This window comes from Stegodyphus dumicola, chromosome 7, assembly GCF_044657685.1.
Source record: "Stegodyphus dumicola isolate Sdum_Otavi_A_Nest chromosome 7, ASM4465768v1".
NCBI lineage: Eukaryota > Metazoa > Arthropoda > Arachnida > Araneae > Eresidae > Stegodyphus > Stegodyphus dumicola.
The window spans coordinates 119,287,900-119,307,394 of record NC_140774.1 but is presented as its reverse complement, the minus strand read 5'-3'; the positions used below and the strand labels follow the sequence as shown (position 1 = coordinate 119,307,394).

At 30.6% G+C, this 19,495-nt stretch overlaps 3 protein-coding genes across 4 annotated transcripts; all 3 read left to right on the top strand.

The window, feature by feature from the left end:
• The first annotated feature begins 2,200 nt into the window (after positions 1-2,200).
• On the top strand, positions 2,201-7,147 carry LOC146996327 (uncharacterized). 2 transcript variants are annotated; one of them, XM_085820757.1, is made up of 3 exons: positions 2,201-4,503; positions 6,931-7,043; positions 7,123-7,147. In XM_085820757.1, the coding sequence occupies exon 1, from the start codon at positions 3,349-3,351 to the stop codon at positions 4,270-4,272; it is 924 nt and encodes a 307-aa protein (XP_085676883.1). In that variant the 5' UTR covers positions 2,201-3,348; the 3' UTR covers positions 4,273-4,503; positions 6,931-7,043; positions 7,123-7,147. The 2 variants fall into 2 exon arrangements, with proteins under 2 accessions (XP_085676883.1, XP_085676882.1); XM_085820756.1 differs by having other exon boundaries at positions 2,201-4,646; positions 7,123-7,135.
• A 711-nt stretch (positions 7,148-7,858) lies between these two features.
• Positions 7,859-10,698, top strand: LOC146996326 (uncharacterized). The gene is made up of 5 exons (XM_085820760.1): positions 7,859-7,987; positions 8,116-8,283; positions 8,627-8,768; positions 9,027-9,100; positions 10,311-10,698. The coding sequence occupies exons 2-5, from the start codon at positions 8,119-8,121 to the stop codon at positions 10,599-10,601; spliced, it is 672 nt and encodes a 223-aa protein (XP_085676886.1). The 5' UTR covers positions 7,859-7,987; positions 8,116-8,118; the 3' UTR covers positions 10,602-10,698.
• Positions 10,699-12,892: 2,194 nt separating this feature from the next.
• On the top strand, positions 12,893-13,794 carry LOC146996325 (uncharacterized). The gene has a single exon (XM_085820758.1). The coding sequence runs from the start codon at positions 12,925-12,927 to the stop codon at positions 13,627-13,629; it is 705 nt and encodes a 234-aa protein (XP_085676884.1). The 5' UTR covers positions 12,893-12,924; the 3' UTR covers positions 13,630-13,794.
• Positions 13,795-19,495: the final 5,701 nt, after the last annotated feature.

Genomic DNA, 19,495 nt, shown 5'->3' with positions numbered 1-19,495 from the left:
ACCTGTATTTTTGAGAACATAAACATACGTTGATATTGAACATCATTTTTTTAAGATGCCAGAGCAAATGCACAGAGCTCCAAAAATCCTCTAAAAGCATAGACGGTCACGTTTTGAAAGGCTGACTACTTTTAATAAAGCCTGTATATTAATGTTCATTATACATTTCTCACATTTTTACTTTCTTTCAAAACAGCGATGCTGTGGTTCAGTTGCTTTAGAACTATGTGAAACTAATAAAATGGGCCCTATGTTATAAAAACCTAATTATATTCAGATACACAACTTTTGAACATGTTTGAAATCTATTATTCTAATCAGAATACTTTGTCTACAGAAAACATTGAATCAATATTAGAAATCAAAAGCTAAGTGAGATTAAAGTAGGAAGAGTCATATCGTCTAACCCATTTTAATTGAAATAAACGGGTGCTTACTTTATCGTAAAGTGAACACCCGTTTTTCAAACAGCGAATGAAAAAAAAAGAGCCCACCAGAGCTCGAGCGGTAAAGTTCCTGAGCACTAATAGTTCGGTCCGGGGTTCAATTCCTGGCTAACGGCTAGCTGCACGGGCGTTTTCATTGTTATTCCCGTGTGTAACTTGCATATGAGTCAAGTCCCTTTAAAAAATCCTACACGAAGGCCTCCCTCCCCGTAGGCAATAGCCTAGTGTGCTTTGCTGTAACCGAATAAACCGAAACTGGAAAAAAAAAAAAAAGGAATTGGTGGTGGAAGGTAGCTACGAAACGTCGTTTTACAAGAATGGGCTACATAACCAAATTTCTATCTATATTTTGGTAAACACTACATTATTTGCTCATCAAAAACCTAAATTTAGTTAATGCTCGGCTTAGTTCTTAAATAGCAATTTCACGCACAGCCCCCAAACAAGACGATGTCTGGTATTTTATTTCATTACTTAGTTATTCATCATTAATTTAGGAATTAATTACATTTTCATTTGTCTTTAATTTTTTTTTGAATTATAGTAATAATCATTTAAAATTCTAGTTGCTAATTATTTTATTATTGTAATAGTTATTTTATTTATTTTTTGTTTTTATTTATTTATTTAATCATCTTTCCTGATGGCCTTCCATAGAGCTCCAGCATTTCTAATTTTAAAAATTATTTAAATTCCTGACTACAGCCGATGATTGCGAAAATAAAAGTCAAGTAACTTATTTAGTGATAATTAAATAAAATAAAAGCCAAGGCTTTTATTTTCGCCTTACTTGGCTTTTATTTTATATTTATATATATATGTGTGTGTACTTTACATTTAATTATAAGGACATATATATATGTACTTTACATTTAATTATAATTTATTTGATATATATATACATATTTACGTTTGGTAGTATTACCGATTGCAATAAAAAGGGAGGTGCACATCTAGATGTTATAACGGACCCATATACAAAATTTCAACGTTCTATAACTAACCGTTTTTGAGTTATGCAACATGCATACATACGTACTTACACATCGCGAAAAAATCCCTTTCAAGTATCAACTTAGGCTCATAATCATTAGTCATAAGTATCAGCTTAGAGTAAATGGGATTACATTTAACAATAAGTTTTTGAAAAAAGAAAAAAAAGAGAGAGAGAGAGAGAGAGTTTTTCATTGTGTTCGTACGTACAGGCGTTAGCCCAAAAAATAATTCACATGGATTCCGTAATCGTCAAAAACAGATATTTCCGTTAAAATATGATACCCAAAAGTTTTCTCGATTACAATAATTACTGCGATTTTATTGGATACAAGGAAGTAAAGAACCTATATTAACCTACATATTCTTATATAAACAATACCTAAGTGCAGTATATAAATATTTAAAATCAATAAAATCTGACTATGGCACGCTCAAGGAAAAAAAAAAAAAAAAAAGATGAATCATCTAAATTTTCAAATTACAAACATAAATAGCAATAGTAAAAAGCAAATACAAAATAACGCTTCACGCTATCAAAATTGCTCATTTTCTTAAATATCAACAACTAAATAGTATTTCAACTAAAACACATAATGTAAACAAGAGTTTGCCCGATGCCCAAAAAAATTCAAAATTATCTATGAAAAATATGAGCGCATTGTGACGCAACCGTATCATTCGTATTCGAACAGCAACCGCATCATTCGTATTCGCATAGAAACCGCATCATTCGTACTCGAACAAACTGCATCGTATGACAGATGCGAGTAACGAAGAGATGCGAGTAACGAAATGAATTTGTGAGTACCGAATCGGTACTTCGAGTCAACCGATGTACCCGTTACTCAGTAACGAATACATGCGGTTTGCTCCAGCTGTAGTTTTAAGACGTTAGTCCGCTGTAATTGTTGTCTGACGTGATAAGTTTTGTTTTCGTTGAAACTGATTTTATTATTTGAATAATTACCGCAGTTATAGTTTTTTTTAATGAAAGTGTCTGTTTTAAAACTATGATGCGACTCTTTAATTAAAGTTTACTTCATGCTGAATTGTAATTCATGCTGTTTAGTATTCAAAGCTTGAAAGCCGATTACTTTTTTTCCGTGTAAGCTTAAGAGTTGTTACTAAATTTCTAACGTATCATGTAACTTCTTTAAGCTATAAATCATTGGGTAGCTACTGTACAAAAATTTCAGGTAGTCGTAACATACCATATGTGACACAGTTTTACAAATTCCTGTTTAAACATATTTATGTGATCGGGCAGGAAGTCTTATTTTTGTGAACTATAAGAAATAAATTTTCAATTAAACATTATTGTGAATGAAGGCATTCTTAAGGTGTCCTAATAGCAAGCACCAGATACGTCACATAAATAATTTGTGTTTATCCTTTTACGAAGAAAAATGCGTATTTACATCAGGCATGAAATGCTAGAATAAACCAACTTAAAACTACTTTTACCGAAATTTCTGTTTAGCAGCCAGTTTTACTTTCCTTCAGAGGATGAAATTCACGAGATACGTAGCAAGTTATATTAAGAATGTAATACAGTTATCAATATAGTGCAAATTGCCTGTTTAGGTTCTAGGTTCATGTGGAGCATGTTCTAGGTTCAGGGTTTGTAACAAATCATGTTGAAGAGGTAATATTTAAAACAGCACATGCATATCCATGCTGAACAAAAGCCTCGTATGTATGAAATTTGTATGATGTCATTTAGTCGAAAAACCACTTAAAAGATGCATATATTAATTCAAATTGGAAAGAAAGCTCTTATATGTGAGGTATGTAGACATTTAGTTAAAAGACTAATTCAGACAATCATCTGCTTATTCTCACAGGAGAAGAACCTCATGTATGTGAAGTATTTAAGAAATCATTAAGTCAAAAGTTCAGTTTAAACATGTATGTGCTTACTCACGCAGGAGAGAAACCTCATATATGTGAAATATGTAAGAAGACATTTCGCCAGAAGGGTAATTTAAACAGCCATATGCTTATTCACACAGGAGAGAAGCGTCATGTGTGTGAAGTATGTAAGAAGTCATTTACTCTGAAGGCTAATTTCAATGCTTATGCACGTATTCACACAGTTGAGACACCTCATGCATGTAAAGTATGTAAGAAGTCGTTTAAACGGAAAGAGCATTTAAACACGCATATGCGTACTCACACAGGAGAAAAACCTCATGTGTGTGAAGTATGTAAGAAGTCCTTTAGTCGGAAGTTTACTTTAAAGAGCCATATGCTTATTCACACAGGAGAGAAACCTCATGTTTGTGAAGTATGTACGAAGTCATTTAGTCAGAAGTCTGCTTTAAACACCCATATGCTTATTCATACAGAAGAGAAACCTCATGTTTGTGAAGTATGTACGAAGTCATTTAGTCAGAAGTCTGCTTTAAATACCCATATGCTTATTCATACTGGAGAGAAACCTCATGTTTGTGAAGTATGTACGAAGTCATTTAGTCAGAAGTCTGCTTTAAACACCCATATGCTTATTCATACAGGAGAGAAAGCTCATGTGTGTGAAGTATGTGAGAAATCTTTTAGTGAGAAGTCTAAATGTAGTAGACACATGCTTATTCACACAGGAGAAAAACCTCATGTTTGTGAAGTATGTACAAAGTCATTTAGTCAGAAGTCTGCTTTAAATACCCATATGCTTATTCATACTGGAGAGAAACCTCATATTTGTGAAGTATGTACGAAGTCATTTAGTCGGAAGTCTGCTTTAAACACCCATATGCTTATTCATACAGGAGAGAAAGCTCATGTTTGTGAAGTACACTCTAAATTTCTCAGAGTGAGATTTGAAGCGTGACAGCAATTTTCGCTCCGTTTCGTGTTAAACAAGGCAAGTTTACTGTTTTGGTAACAGAACATATTTTTCCACTTGCGAAATGACCTTGGAGAAGGGAGTGAGTTAAGGGGAAGAACGACTTCCGGTCGTGCCCCTACCCTCGCAGAGTGACCATTCAGTTTTGCTGAGACGCTATTTTAAGTGAGGACAGTTGTCTACATCGTAACAATGAACGCAGCTCCTCTGCCAAAAGTAAGTTTAGTTTTAAAATATATATACAATTATTTCTTAATAGAACTATCTTACTTATCATAAATTATAGTCTTATATTTTAGATTTATGTGTAAAAATTGAAGGATGTAATGAAAAGGAGTTTTAGTTGGCTCTTTTTTTAGGTAAATTTGCTTTAAGAGTGTAATGCTGTAACTTCGTTTTATTTATTACGTACTGTTAACACAATAAAAGCTATATATATGGATGGTACTTTTTGTAAACACTTCTTAAACAATTTACACAACACTATCGACTTTAATTATTCAAATTCAGTTTCGCATGCATTCCTAATTCGAGTACGAAGAACAGCGGTGGGGGAAAAAAAATCCATACTATAGAGTTTTGATTTTTTATAACACAAATTATTTGTTAGAATTGCAAGAAATAAAAACCGTATACTTTACTGAATTCTCTGTTAAAGTCATATCGTTTTCAGCTTATAGCAGTTTTTCATTGATTTTTAACTTCTTTTTTTTATAAATTCTGCTTATAGTTTGTAAAAATAAAATTCACTTACTGTTGCAAATCTGAATTTTTACAAAGTATAAACACTAGCACTACCTGTCTCATATCAGCATTCTAACACTTATATTTTTGCAAATGTATTATTATTCTCGATAGTGTAGGTGTAGCTCATATGGTCTCCTCGGTTTCTTTCACTGATGTTCAAAATTTATTTGCATGTGTCATTTTTTCTCAATTTATTTTGTCTGATTTCCATACTATGTTTTCTAAAAGTGATTTGAAAGTGTTTGCAAAGAAAATTTAGAAAACTGCATACTCGAGTTCTTGTTTCGGCATGAAATGAAATACAACGGTTAAGATACAATCAAAGATATTTTAGAATTCTGATTAAAGAATGTGTTCTTCTAAGGTAATGGGTTGCCAAAAAGTTTCTTAATGTTACAGTTTTGGGGCCAATTTTGAGAAAATGGGGAAAGGCTAAATTGATTTCAGTTACTAACATTTATTTTATGTAATTTACTCTTATGTAATTTTTACTTACGTATGCTTAATATTATGTTTTTTTTATGTTCATTTAAATTTATATGCGCTAAATATAATGTTTCACAGGCTAATTTTTATTTATAAATGCTTAATATCATGCTTTTTCTCCAAGCATTAATGCACATCCCCTAAATATTGACCACCAGCGGACGAACAGTAAAGTCGCTGTAATCTGGTAGTTTGGTCCTGGGTTCGAATCACGTGAAGGGACTAGCTGCATGGACGTTTTCATTGTTTTCCCCATGTGCAACATGTATACGAACCAATTTCCCTTAGAAAGACCTCCACGAAGGCATCCTTCCCCTTACACAGATAGTCCTTGAGGCTTTGCAATAAGCACACACACATTCTAATATCATACTTCTTCTCCTAATATACATTTATATGCAATAAATATTATGCGTTTTTGCCTGCCTATAAGCTTAATAATTTTCTTTCTACTTAACATTACTGTTGAAACTATTCCCGATTAGCCACGAACCCACCAGCGGCCGCGCGGTAAAATCACTGTAGTTCAGTGAAATCCTGTGAGGTTTAAATCTCGTGAACAGGTTGGTTGGAAATTTAAAAAATTTCATCCCTTTTTTTTTTTTTTTTTTAATGAAACAAATCTTAAACAGCTAAGGTTGCTCATTTAAAACTTTTATTACTTAAAGTTAAGAAAGGTAGTTTATAGATTTCTTTAAAGACTAAGGGTAGGAACTTTATTAAACTAGAAACCATATTAAGAGAAATGTTTATCTTATCAAATGCATTACAAGCACATATAATTTTCATTATACGTACTTTTAATGTCATAATTTGTAAATGGACATAATGAATCGATAAAATAATTATTATCAATTGAGCGCACAGCGAAAGTAACAAAAATTATTTATTGATGCTGGTAATTAACCAAATTAATTAAAAAATACCTTGTTAATTTACTAGACACGTTTTTGGGAATATAATCTGTCTTAATACTTTTAAATATACATATAAATATCTAATTTCCGCTCTTAAGAAAATTTAGTTATGACTCAAAATTTTGAAGTTCCATTTAACATATCATTTGATTTATCTGTGATTTTGTAATGTAAATAAATCGTAATATTTATGAGAATAAATTAATATCATATATAACCACTGTTAAATCTATTGAAATTGTTTATTACACAGAATTAATTTCAAGTTTTTAATATTTAAAGATAATAATTGGTAAAATTTGATATAAATGAAACAGTTATTCAATAATTTTTTAAAGATTTCTTTCCTGTTTTTTCTAAGTAATTTTGTCCCCTTATAGTTTTGAATTTGCTGTTCTTTCACCTTGTCTGTCATTCTGCGCTATATTGCACTGATTGATATTTAGTTGTCATTAAAATTTAGGAAGAATGTTATACTATATATTTCTTACAGAAGAAGGCGTCACTGGGTTGACGTTTCCTGATATCACAGAAGATGACTTGAAAGAAATGAACATAAAATTAGGGCCCAGAAAGCATATTATGCAAATTGTGAATAGAATAAGGGTAACAATATATTTTCAATAATGGAATAACAATGAGGGATAATTTTATATTATTATCTGAAAAGTCATTTTCTTTTTAGTGCCCATCAGTTCAAGCGGTTGCTTCAATACCATCAGATGAAAAATGCACTGAAAAGGTCTGTCAAGATGCAAGTGCCATTTCTCCACAGAATATACAAAGAAAAGAGGTGTCTTTAGACATATCCAAAATATATAACCAGTGTATTTCAAACAAGGTAATAAAAGTTGTCTTTTAGTTTTAATTATGTAAAAGAACACGTTGTGATTTATTAGTCGGTTATTACAATTTTCTCAATTTTTTCAGGATTCTTTTGATATCAGAAAGTGGGTCAGCAGTCACCCACAAGGCAAACAGCTCTGTGACAACTTGGATAGGGGTTCCTACAAGACTGAAGACAGGCAGCTGCTAGTTAGGATAGTCTGTTCAAAATTAGTAAACTTATGTGGAACTGTGTAAGTTTTTTTAGTGAACTTGAATATATTTTCATTGATTTAAGTCTAGAAGGTATAGATACGTTCTGAAAATTAAGAAAATATTTTATTTTATATGAATTTCAAGAATTTTCCATTAAATTATTTTTTTTTTAGCTACCCATCCTCAGAATGGAAGGAACGTACTGCAGAGGCATTAGTAGATGCATTTCCATTGTTAAAATCAAAAAGATTCCCACATGGGCATGTAAGTGTTCTTTAATTTTCAAAAAATTACTTTAAAACATGTTATCTAGTTATGTGATGTGTATTAATTTATGTGCAGGAAAGCTTCTATGATAAGACCACAGGAATAAGCTTTATAGAATAGGCCTGAAAACGCTTAGGAAGTCCATCAAAGAAAAAAAAGGATTAGCCAAAACTTCAAAAATCTGCAGAATAGAACCATCTCTTGAAACAGAACGTTTGACTAAAGAGGATTTAGAAGAAAAGGTTTTTTTCAGCTTTCGTAAAATTCATATTCATAACATTTTAAAATATTTCTATATTATAAATATTTCATCTATACTTAAAGAAAATGTTTGAAAATTAGTGCATATAAATTTTTTGTAATGTGTAAGATAATGTGGATGAAATTTAAAAATCCCATAGAACCCAATAGACAGGCGATTTCAGATATATTGTCTGAAACAATGGCTGACAGACAAACTGAAATAAAAGATTCAGACATGACCATAACAGATGTTTTAGAGAGATATCCCAGGCTACAAGATTATAGAGGAGATATGGTAAGAAATTTAGCTAATTAATTTTCAGTTAGTAATTGCACTTTAAATTTACATATACGCATAGTGTATATTGGTGATCTTTAAAATGTGTCGAGCCAGGAAATTAAAATCAAAGTTTCAGCATAATCAATTCAAAGAATTTCAGTTCAAAATCATTTTTCAGCATTATGTTAAAACACATAAGTTCTTGTAATAATTTTCATTCAGGATATGCTTGGTTTAAGAAACTGAACCATTAACCACATGCATTCAGTTTTTAAAATCAACATTTTTATGAATATGTACTAGATAACCTATTTTTGATTTTTGTATAAACTTACTGGAAATTATGTTGTGTTTGCAGATTGATGCAGAATTTTTACGCATGCATCCCAATTCAGACACTTTCTTGGGAAAGTTTTCATCTTTTTATGTCCCAAGAATTTTGAGATATGCTGAATCAAAACGGCCTGATCTTCTGGTACCAAGTATTGCTGATTTCAGTGGTAAAGATCTTTAAAAATTTAACTAGGATTATAAATCATATAATACTTTAAAACTTTTTTACGTACTGTTTTAATTACCTAAAGTAATTTTTTATCTATTACTTGCATTGGTCATTCTTAAATGGCTTATAAAGTTTTTTCTTCTGGCTTGTAAAAGTAAGCTGTAAATCCATGTACCTCTAGTACCAAAGGCCTTTTTAATGATATTTTTGTAATTCTTATGTAATAAAAGTCTGTGTATTTTTTTCATATATATAGATGATCTAAAAGCATTAGTTTTGCTCCCAGAACTTTTGCCCAGCCCAAATTATGGTAAAGGAAGAGGGAAAAAGGTAAAAAAAGGTCTCATTCATTATTAATGAGTAAATACTTGGCATAAGTCTCTGCATAAAAAATAATTTCATATGCCTAGCTAAAATTCTTTTAATAGGATAATATTTTTAGTTTGTAGTGTATGTGTATGCAAATAAGCTATTGATACTATATGTAAGTGAATTGAGCTGCATATCCTTTGAACTTTGCTACATTTTCTTTCTTGAAAGGTTCATGTGTGATATTTATGTAGCTTCAATTAATAATTACATTTCACATGCAATTGTTATCCAGTTTATGTCTTTTATATATATATACTTTTATTTTTATTTCTGTAGAGTAAAGGCAAAACAAGTATTTTGGCATCAGGCTGTTATTTACAAAAAAAACATTCCAAATTCTGCACTTCTAATATTTGCTAATGTAAGTATTTATGAGTTTTGTATGTTTTGCACTTTCATTTTAAGAGGGCAGATCATATTTAAACGAGCCATTTTACAACAGTGAATGTATTTGGCCTCACGTGGCTAAAATTCATGTTCTCAAGCTGCTTTCAACTGTTGTACCCACAGATGATGCATCGTCATTTAGCTAATTTTTGTAGAATTGAAATGGCATTGATTTGAATGTCACCTACATACTAGCAAATATTTCGAGAGAATAAGAAGGTTTGTATTATGTGTGATGTCTTTGTATCATCTAAAGCATGACAGTAATCATTTCTATGCATGTATCATATAGTGAACATAGATTTTTTTTTACTTGTATAGTGTTGGAGAAATTGCTTGAATTTCAAAAGTAATTTCAGTCAGACTAGGGCAATTATGAAATCAAGAACAAGCATCATAGTTTAATATGAAGAAATGATATTTGGTTTCATAAGAATAAGCCAGACTAATTCTCCATATTCTTTGTTCTTTTTACATTATTTATTACACTTTTCATGAAGAAGCAATGCACAAATAGCAGTATGCATTACTATCCTATTCTATATTTGCATCAATATAATACTTAAATATTCCTATATGTTTTGATACTGAACTTTTACAGAAACTAAAAGCAAAAGGCCTCTATGTGCATAAAATTACTTGAGTAGTATTTTTGTATGAAGAAAAAAATTTTCTGGCAATATTTTTTAATTGGAAAGATAAACTTTCTAATATGGATAATTGGTATTTGACTTGCCCTCATAGGTATGGATGTATTCTTAATGAAGAAATTTATTTTCAGGGAATAGAAGACATGGAGTCTCTTGAACCAGGGCAGAATAAGCAACCGATTCTAGTGTGCATTTCAAATTCATTTTACATTAAAGCAGATAACAAGTTAATAGCATGTCCAAATCACGCCATGAAGGCATTCGACATTTTATTTAAATCCCATTTTGTATTTAGTGTGCAATATGCACATGTATTAACAAATTTTTACAATTTTATGGGAAGTTTTTTATACAATATAAGCACTCCTAGAGCATGTGTGGACTTGTTAAATACATGTTTCAGCAACATAGCTATTGAGTAAAAATTTATTGCATTTTTAATATTTTTATTATATTATTATTATTGAGTAAAAATTTATGTATGTATAATATGTTTCTTAATAAAGAGTTTTTCATGTATTGCTTGTTTTCATTTATTTTTAAATTACTTTGTTCATGGAAATTATTATAATTCTGCAGATTAATGATTTCTACTCATATTTAACCAATCAATAAAGTACATATTAATTTTCAGCAGAATTATGAAACATGAATGTTTATCTTACACATGTGAGCTAATCCATATTATTTCACTTTTACTTTATTCTTTCCACATGAGACTTCGAATTGGAATTAACATATATAAAAATAAGTTTAGTCTAAAAGTATATGTAAACAATTATTCACCTATAATGATTAATGTATAGGAATTTGTATGCATATAACTTCTCAAAAGTAAAAAGTGTTGTAAGCTAACTGAAGATAAGCTTTATTCATAATTTGGGGTTAATTAATTTTAAGTTCTTAATGATTTTGTAATAAGAAATAGAAACAATTCTTTTGCAGTATATGAAGTTAAAAACAATAGCATGAGAGTATTTTATGGTTATTAATTTTCTGAATCTCATACATTGCAAATAAAGCTGAATAATTTAGGGAAATTAAATTCACATTTTTTTCTTATTTAAATGTATATTAAAATTTATTATTCGATATTTTTATGCATATTATGCTCAAGTCGACAAAGTACTAGTAATATCAATTCACAAATTGTATTAATATATTCACTTATAAGTAGCATTTAAAGAAGTTGAATCTATCATAATATAATACAGGTTTACTGAGACATATATACATGATCAGCTGTTTTAACACATTCAAATTTTCATTATTATAAAATTTTTCAAGAAGTATTTTTGATAAATTACATTTCCAAATATTGCGATTATTTAATTTAAAATTTAGCTTACAATTTACATGATTATGTGTTCTAATCTTGTGAATAAACATACTTTGTTTTTTAAAATTAAAATATGTATACAAAATTTAGAATATATATCACTATACATATATGATTCATCTAAAATAATTTTTTGAATTTCTTTTATGAAACTAAGCATTTTTTGATTTCTCAAACCAAATTTTGAAAATTTCTGAAATATTTATTCAAAGATTTAAGTACCTGAAAAACCTTTTTTATTCAAATACCAAGCTTTAAGTGCGAATATCTTGCTATTCCAGTTTTTAAGTTGCTTTGATTTTAATATTGCTTTTTTATTGCTTAGTATACATAAAGGCAAGAACCATGTTTCTGTAAAATAAAATATATTCTGTGAATTTAAAGTAATTTCATATCAGAAGTACTGTGAGAAAGTGATAGTGTTATTTCAGAATGTTAAATATTGTAACATGACACCGAATTTCCAATATTTTAATGTGGATGTAATATTTTGATATATATATATTTCGCTAGATTTGGAAAGAAAAACTATATGTCCAAATAAAGAAGATATGATTATCCTAAAACAATGATTTTTATTTCAGTGATGGTCTACTTTGATTCATAATCGTCTTCATGACCAATAAATGTTTTTGTAAGTACATAGGTAGCAAATCTAAAACAGCAGATATTTAAAGTCACAATATAGCATGTTAAAAAGTAGTGTAAAACATTTTTTCAAGATAATATTAACCAGAAATCTAAAACTTTGCCTCAGCCATAAATTTTACATAGCAAATACCAATTTTCAGTTTGCCAATAAAACAAATGTAAAATAATTATATAAAAATCGCACCATCAAGGAGTGAGCAGACTATTATGACTCCTTGTAATGTGTGTGGTTTCACCTGAATATCGGGCGGTATCTCGCTATCGGCAAGAGTGAACAAAGAAAGAGTCACTCCTTTTTTTGTGTGAGAAGGAAACACTTTTTATTAGAGTGAAAAGTCGCTCTTTTGAGGTTGGTGCCATTTTGGCAGTAGAGGGAGGTGAGATGTCACTCTTTTGGAGTCGGATACAACTCTTTCGAATTTAGAGTGTATGTAAGAAGTCATTTAGTCTGAAGGCTAATTTAAATGCTCATGCACATATTCACACAGTTGAGAAACCTCATGCATGTAAAGTATGTAAGAAGTCGTTTAAACGGAAAGAGCATTTAAACACACATATGCGTACTCATACAGGAGAAAAACCTCGTGTGTGCACACACATGAGGTTTTTCATGAAGGTACTTCATGAAGTAACACATGAGGTACTTCATGAAGTATGAAGGTTTTTCGTGAAGGTACTTCATGAAGTAACACATGAGACTACTTCATGAAGTATGTACGAAGTCATTTAGTCAGAAGTCTGCTTTAAACACCCATATGCTTATTCATACAGAAGAGAAACCTCATGTTTGTGAAGTATGTACAAAGTCATTTAGTCAGAAGTCTGCTTTAAATACCCATATGCTTATTAATACTGGAGAGAAACCTCATGTTTGTGAAGTATGTACGAAGTCATTTAGTCGGAAGTCTGCTTTAAACACCCATATGCTTATTCATACAGGAGTGAAAGCTCATGTTTGTGAAGTATGTAAGAAGTCATTTAGTCTGAAGGCTAATTTAAATGCTCATGCACGTATTCACACAGTTGAGAAACCTCATGCATGTAAAGTATGTAAGAAGTCTTTTAAACGGAAAGACCATTTAAACACGCATTTGCGTACTCACACAGGAGAGAAACCTCATGTGTGTGAAGTATGTAAGAAATCCTTTTGTCACAAGTCTACTTTAAGAAGCCATATGCTTATTCACACAGGAGAGAAACCTCATGTGTGTGAAGTATGTAAGAAATCATTTGCTTTAAACACCCATATGCTTATTCATACAGGAGAGAAAGCTCATGTGTGTGAAGTATGTGAGAAATCTTTTAGTGAGAAGTCTAAATGTAGTAGACACATGCTTATTCACACAGGAGAGAAACCTCATGTGTGTGAAGTATGTAAGAAGTCATTTAAACAGAAAAATTATTTAAAGAAGCATATGCTTAGTCACACCAGAGAGAAACCTCGTGTGGGAAGTATGTAAGTCATTTAACCAAAAAAATGATTTAAACAAGCATTTGCTTCGTCACACCAGAGAGAAACCTCATGTGTGTGAAGTATGTAGAAAGTCCTTTAGTCAGAAGTCTCATATAAGCAGTCATATGCTTATTCACACAGGAGAGAAACCTCATGTGTGTGAAGTATATAAGAAATCATTTAAACAAAAGGATATTTTAAACAAGCATATGCTTAGTCACACACAAGAGACACCTCATGTAAAGTATGTAAGAAATATTTTAAACAAGCATATGCTTAGTCACACACAAGAGACACCTCATGTAAAGTATGTAAGAAGTCATTTGGTCTGAAGGGTAATTTATACCCATGCACATATTCACACAGGAGAGAATGCTCATGTGTGTGAAGTATGTAAGATGTCATTTAATCAGAAGAGTAGTTTAAACAGTCATACACTTATTCACAGAGACAAGACTTGTGCATAAAGTATCAATAAGTTCATTTTTAATAAAGAATTATTAAGATATGCATATCGACAGAAGAAAGAAATCTGTCATGTATGTAAGAATTCATTTGGACAGCAGAATAATTCAAAAAAATATTTGTTTATCTAAGCAGAAAAGAAGCTCTTTTGAGGAGATGTTAAATTAGTATCAACATTTTATTTATCAGTGTAGTAAAGATTTGTGTACACAGCAAAGAAATCTGATTTTTTGCGGTCAGGTCAGTTTGAATCACAACAGTTGTCAGTATTAATTGATGGGAGAATTCTTCTTAATAAGAGCCATTCAGTGGCAGAATTTTAGATTTGAAGGTAAATTGGGTGTTGCTGATGCTGTGGAGAGGTTTTTTGAATTGTCATTTGATACTAATAAATCATAATGTAATTATTTTTTTAAAAAAGCAAAAAACTATATTTATGCAAGTTTTTACCTCAATTGCATTTTTAACTAATGCTGACTTGAAGCTACGTTTGCTTATCTATCCTATCTTAAAGAGTCTAAAACTGCTTATACCGACCTTGATTGAAGAAGCTGGAATTGTTGTTTTGTTCAGAATATGCCATGATGTGTTTTGTGTTTCTTCCACCTTTTTGGAAATTTGAATTTTTGAGCCTTGATATAACTTTTCACAGATTTTCGTATCGCTCATATTTAGTGCTACATCTGTTAGCTAGTTAAATGCACTGTAGTGAACATACGATTGTTACCAATTTGACATACTTCTGAGATGCAATTCTGGAGCAGGACTAAATGCTTCATCCTATATGTATACTGTAACTTGTATCTTCTTTGTGCTGAAAATATTTCAGAGTTTAACAATCAAAGCTATTGAATTAATGATAGAAATGCCTTTCTTGTACCTGTAATGAAATAATATATTAGGTGATTTCTTTTTTGTGTTAAAATACTAAAGACCTGCAGTCAAATTAGACAGTTCCATTTTTTTACATATTTTTCATCTAATTAAATCTATTATGAGGAAATATTCTCAGTATGACTATCCAGCTGCATTATCAAATGTCTCGAGTGTATAACATTCTAAAGCAGTATACAGTTATTACATATTATAGTGATAAAGGGAAATGAGGTCTTGTAAGATAAAATTCTTTCAAATCCTGAACATATCAAGTAGAGCAGTTCCATGTGTGTAAAGTACCTAAGAAGACATTTGAAAAAATAAATCTGTATTGTGGTATTTCTATGCAGGTAAGAAACTCAAAATATAGTACATATATATTCAGAAACTAGATAGAAGTTAGAATTGGTTGGCCCCCCCCCTTTTTTTTTTTTTTTTTTTTTTTTTTTTCTTTTTGCGATTCCTTTTTGATGCTAAGATCGGTGCCAGGAAGGCACAATTTTAAGATGGTCGCTACATACACAAAACGAAAATAAGAAGTCGAAGAATTGCACAAACCTGGTGTCCATGTACATATCGCTCTATTTTCACTTAAGAGAATATTGGAGAATTGCACAAACTAGGCATTGTGCACTGCCTTAGCTTTGTCCATGTACACATTGATCTATTTTCATTTACAAAAATCAGGATGCTAAAGCAATCAAAGTTAAAACAATCATGGTAAACAGAAATTGGGTTTCATCGCCAAAATTGAAGAAAATTTGTTGCTAATAGGAGGGCACCAAATTCTACACTAGAGCCAGAAACTGTTCTATGTTCTTTAAGCAGTGTTGAAAGAAACTTGATTTTTAATTTGCAAGAGTTGCACACTTTATAAGCATGAACATGTGTGTACAATTTAAAAAAAAAAAAAATCTTCACTTATAACTGTATCATTCTTCTTGGCAAAAATCATCATTATAAGCATCTCGGGCATAAAAAAGAAAGTGTCTTAAATGGTTCCCATAATAATGCAAATTCGGAACGGAATAGAAACTAGCGATATATAGCACTTTGCCACCATTTTTATAATTTCTAATTCAAGGAAAACCTTTTTCTGGAAGCTATAAGATGTGCTTGTAAAGCAGGACTCTCATAGAAATTTGCTGTGTTACTTTAAAATTTTATTTCGTGGAATTTATTGAAGAAACTTTGCTGTTCTTCAACCTGTTGATTTAATAAACTGTATTTTTTAATAAAATTATAATCATAAATGCTCTTTTATAGTTTAATTAGTCTTCAGGGTAAAATGGTAAAAAATACTAAAATTATGAAGATATTAAATTAAAATTTTTTCGGCAGTTTTCAGATAACCGGCGCTTGGCGAAATTTCGGATTTGTTTACATCGGAAGTGAGCGTACGTGCGCCAGAATATCGTAACCCTGATAATTGTTGCAACGCACACAGGGAATTTACCTGAACGAGGAAAAGGGAAATTTTCTGTTTACTTTTCGAACATTACGGTAAGAGAAAATAAAGTTTGAAAATCGCAAATCATAATTAGTTCATATTTTCGCAAAACGTTTATGGGGTTCTGGGAGTTAAAAAATAAAGTTTGGAACGAGGAAAAGGGAAATTTTCTGTTTTTATTTTTCGAACATTACGGTAAGAGAACAGTTACTTATACAGTCAAAAGTCGTTAATTCGGACACCCATAATCCGGAATGATCTATAATCCGGACCTCAAAGCTACAAACTTTCTGCGCATGCGTCGCGTTCACGCATGCGCACAGGCGTTTACGAGAGCGCATAAGACCGTTACAGCTGCGAATATGTTTGTGCGCATGCGCGTTTAATGTGTAACGGAGTTACACGCTAAGCTAAAGTTATCTAATTCAGTTAATGTTGCAGATTGCGTTGTTCTTTAATCTTCGAATTGGATCCGGCTTATTATTTTTTGCAGACTGTTAGAGCAATTTTATAAAAGTAAGCTTGAACTTTCGAGTATGTCAAATAGAATTTCCGATATATATTTACTACAAAGCGAAAGTATGTTTTGAAATCCGAAATCTGTTTATCAATTTCACGCTGCTCTGCGGCAGAGGGGGGGGGCAGAAACGTCTTTATTAGATTATGATAGATTAGAAAGATTATGTCAAATAGAATTTCCGATATATATTTACTAATATGTAATTTGTATCTACAAAGCGAAAGTATGTTTTGAAATCCGAAATCTGTTTATCAATTTCACGCTGCGGATTGGAAGTTGATCTGTCAGCACTATCCTTATCTTCAGAGCAGATGTTTTTATTTTATTTGGCTTATAATTCTTTACTAAATGTAGTATTTCATCTCGATGTACTCGATCTTTGATATGATTTAAATCACGTTCCTCGTCATTATAATTCGCTTTCGATAGTGAAGAAAGTGACTCAGAGGTTATTGAAAACGAAAAAATTTCGATTGACAAATTAGTCGGTATTCTCGACACAGCAATTATAGGACATGAACAGCGGAACTTTGTAACTAAACAAGAAATTATGTCTGTTTAATAGAATTAAAGAGAAAGTATTATCACATGAAACGAAGCAACTTACATTGAAGGAAATGTTTAATAAAGTAAACAAATAAATATTAAGCTTTTTCTTTTTGTAAATTTTGATACCCTTTAGATCATAATTGTTCTTTATTTCATAAATGACGGTTTCATATTTTTAATTTTGTAATTTCTGCATGCCATCTTACCAGATTTAAACTGATGATCTATAATCCGGAAAAATCGATAATCCGGAATCGCCGAAATCCCGACGAGTCCGGATTAACGACTTTTGACTGTAGTATGTAATTTTTCAATGCAGCAAATTATTATTATTAACTTAACAAAAAGTTCAGCTTTTTTAGGTATTATATATGTTATAAATATTGCCATGGCCATGAAGACAAACTGGGCAAAGTTAAAATGAAACCAACAACAACAGCATTTAATTTATTATAGCTTTTTTCTTACTTTTACTAGAATTCTAATGATAAAATGATTAGTGTATTTAAATACATATTAAATGAAAATATTAAAATAGATAAGGAGATGCATTAAATATCATTTGGACTAATTTAATTATGTATTCTTACATATATAGCTATGCACATTTAATTTTTCTCAATAAAAATAATTAAGCTATCCTTATTATTTTTATATGTCTATACATTTTTTAACTCTGCACATAGCTACTCAGAAAGAAAGATGTATGAGTAGGATATAAGAAGATAAAAATTATTAATCTTCCCTTCAAAGTCAAATGGATATAGCTGTAGTATACGATTTCAAAAAAAGTAAATCATTAGAATATTAAGCTGAAAATATAAGTCTGAAGCAAAGAGATTTTTCTTAAATTCAAACTGTGCACAAAACATTTCAGACGCATTCAAACTCTGAACTGGAACAAGTTAATTTACTGTTGTGGAACTAATATGAAAATAATATTGTTGACAGTATAGTAGTGTACCACCAAAGAATTTATGCTGGGAGAAGAAGCAAAGCTTCGATGACACCACAAAGCCAAATGATAACTGGCTTAATTTTTACTCTTTTTATGCATAAAATGTCATAGTTGTTAGTATCTCGTTAAAATGTATTTTCTAATAATATAATGATTTGCAAATGATGAAAAATTTACTTGTCATTAAAACATTTTGTTCTAAACATGCTTATCAAAGAAGTTAAAGCTATTCCAACCTACCCCCATATTAAAGTTTTTTTGATTAAATCAGGTTCATGTCTAATGCATCAAAAATATAAATAAACCTTCTTTAGTATTTCTCAAACATCAGTTCTCATGGCTTTAAATTGGATGCAAGATTTATTTCACAAAGTTATGTTTTCACTTATGGGGCAAAACTTTTAAATTTGTTATTTGAATCTGTTACATTAGTCTTTATTTTAAAGAATATATTGTATGTCATATGGCCATGAAGGCAACCTGGTTAAAGTAGAAATGAAATCAAACTTTCTAATTAATGTGATTTGAAGCCATTGTTCTATACTTCGAGGAATATGTTATATGGTAAATACTGTATGTGTGCTCATGTTTTTCCTGGAAAGTGCATAACATTTTTTTATTGAAATAAATTACCAACTTAAATCTATTGTCATGGCAATTAAATTTTTCTGAAAGAGCAGGATTATTTATAAGCCGAGTGCTAAACCTTTATATTGTTACCCTGATCATGAAATTTTAAATGGTGATTTAATTTCTTTTTTCATGTTGAACTGCCCTTCAATGAAAGCTTTTGCTCGATGAAAATGAAAGCTTTGTAATAGCAATAAATGGGACTTTTGTGAACTGAAATCTGTTAGGCTTTCCAAAATCCAGAAAGGTAAAGTTTAACTTTTTATTTAAGCCTAATGTTCTTAAAATATATTAGAATATCTATAGGTGACATTTCATTATTGTTTAATAAAGACACCATAACAAAATAAGCTGATTGAATCGTCAAATTTGTAACTTGTAACTTTTAAATATATCCAGACTCTGTCTGCTTTAACAGGAAAGTA

Coding starts and splice junctions, on each gene's coding strand:
- LOC146996327 (XM_085820757.1), top strand. CDS start 3,349: ATGTATGTGCTTACTCACGCAGGAGAGAAACCTCATATATGTGAAATA.
- LOC146996326 (XM_085820760.1), top strand. CDS start 8,119: ATGTGGATGAAATTTAAAAATCCCATAGAACCCAATAGACAGGCGATT. Junction 8,284..8,626: donor AAGATTATAGAGGAGATATG/GTAAGAAATTTA, acceptor TTGTGTTTGCAG/ATTGATGCAGAATTTTTACG. Junction 8,769..9,026: donor AAGTATTGCTGATTTCAGTG/GTAAAGATCTTT, acceptor TCATATATATAG/ATGATCTAAAAGCATTAGTT.
- LOC146996325 (XM_085820758.1), top strand. CDS start 12,925: ATGCTTATTCATACAGAAGAGAAACCTCATGTTTGTGAAGTATGTACA.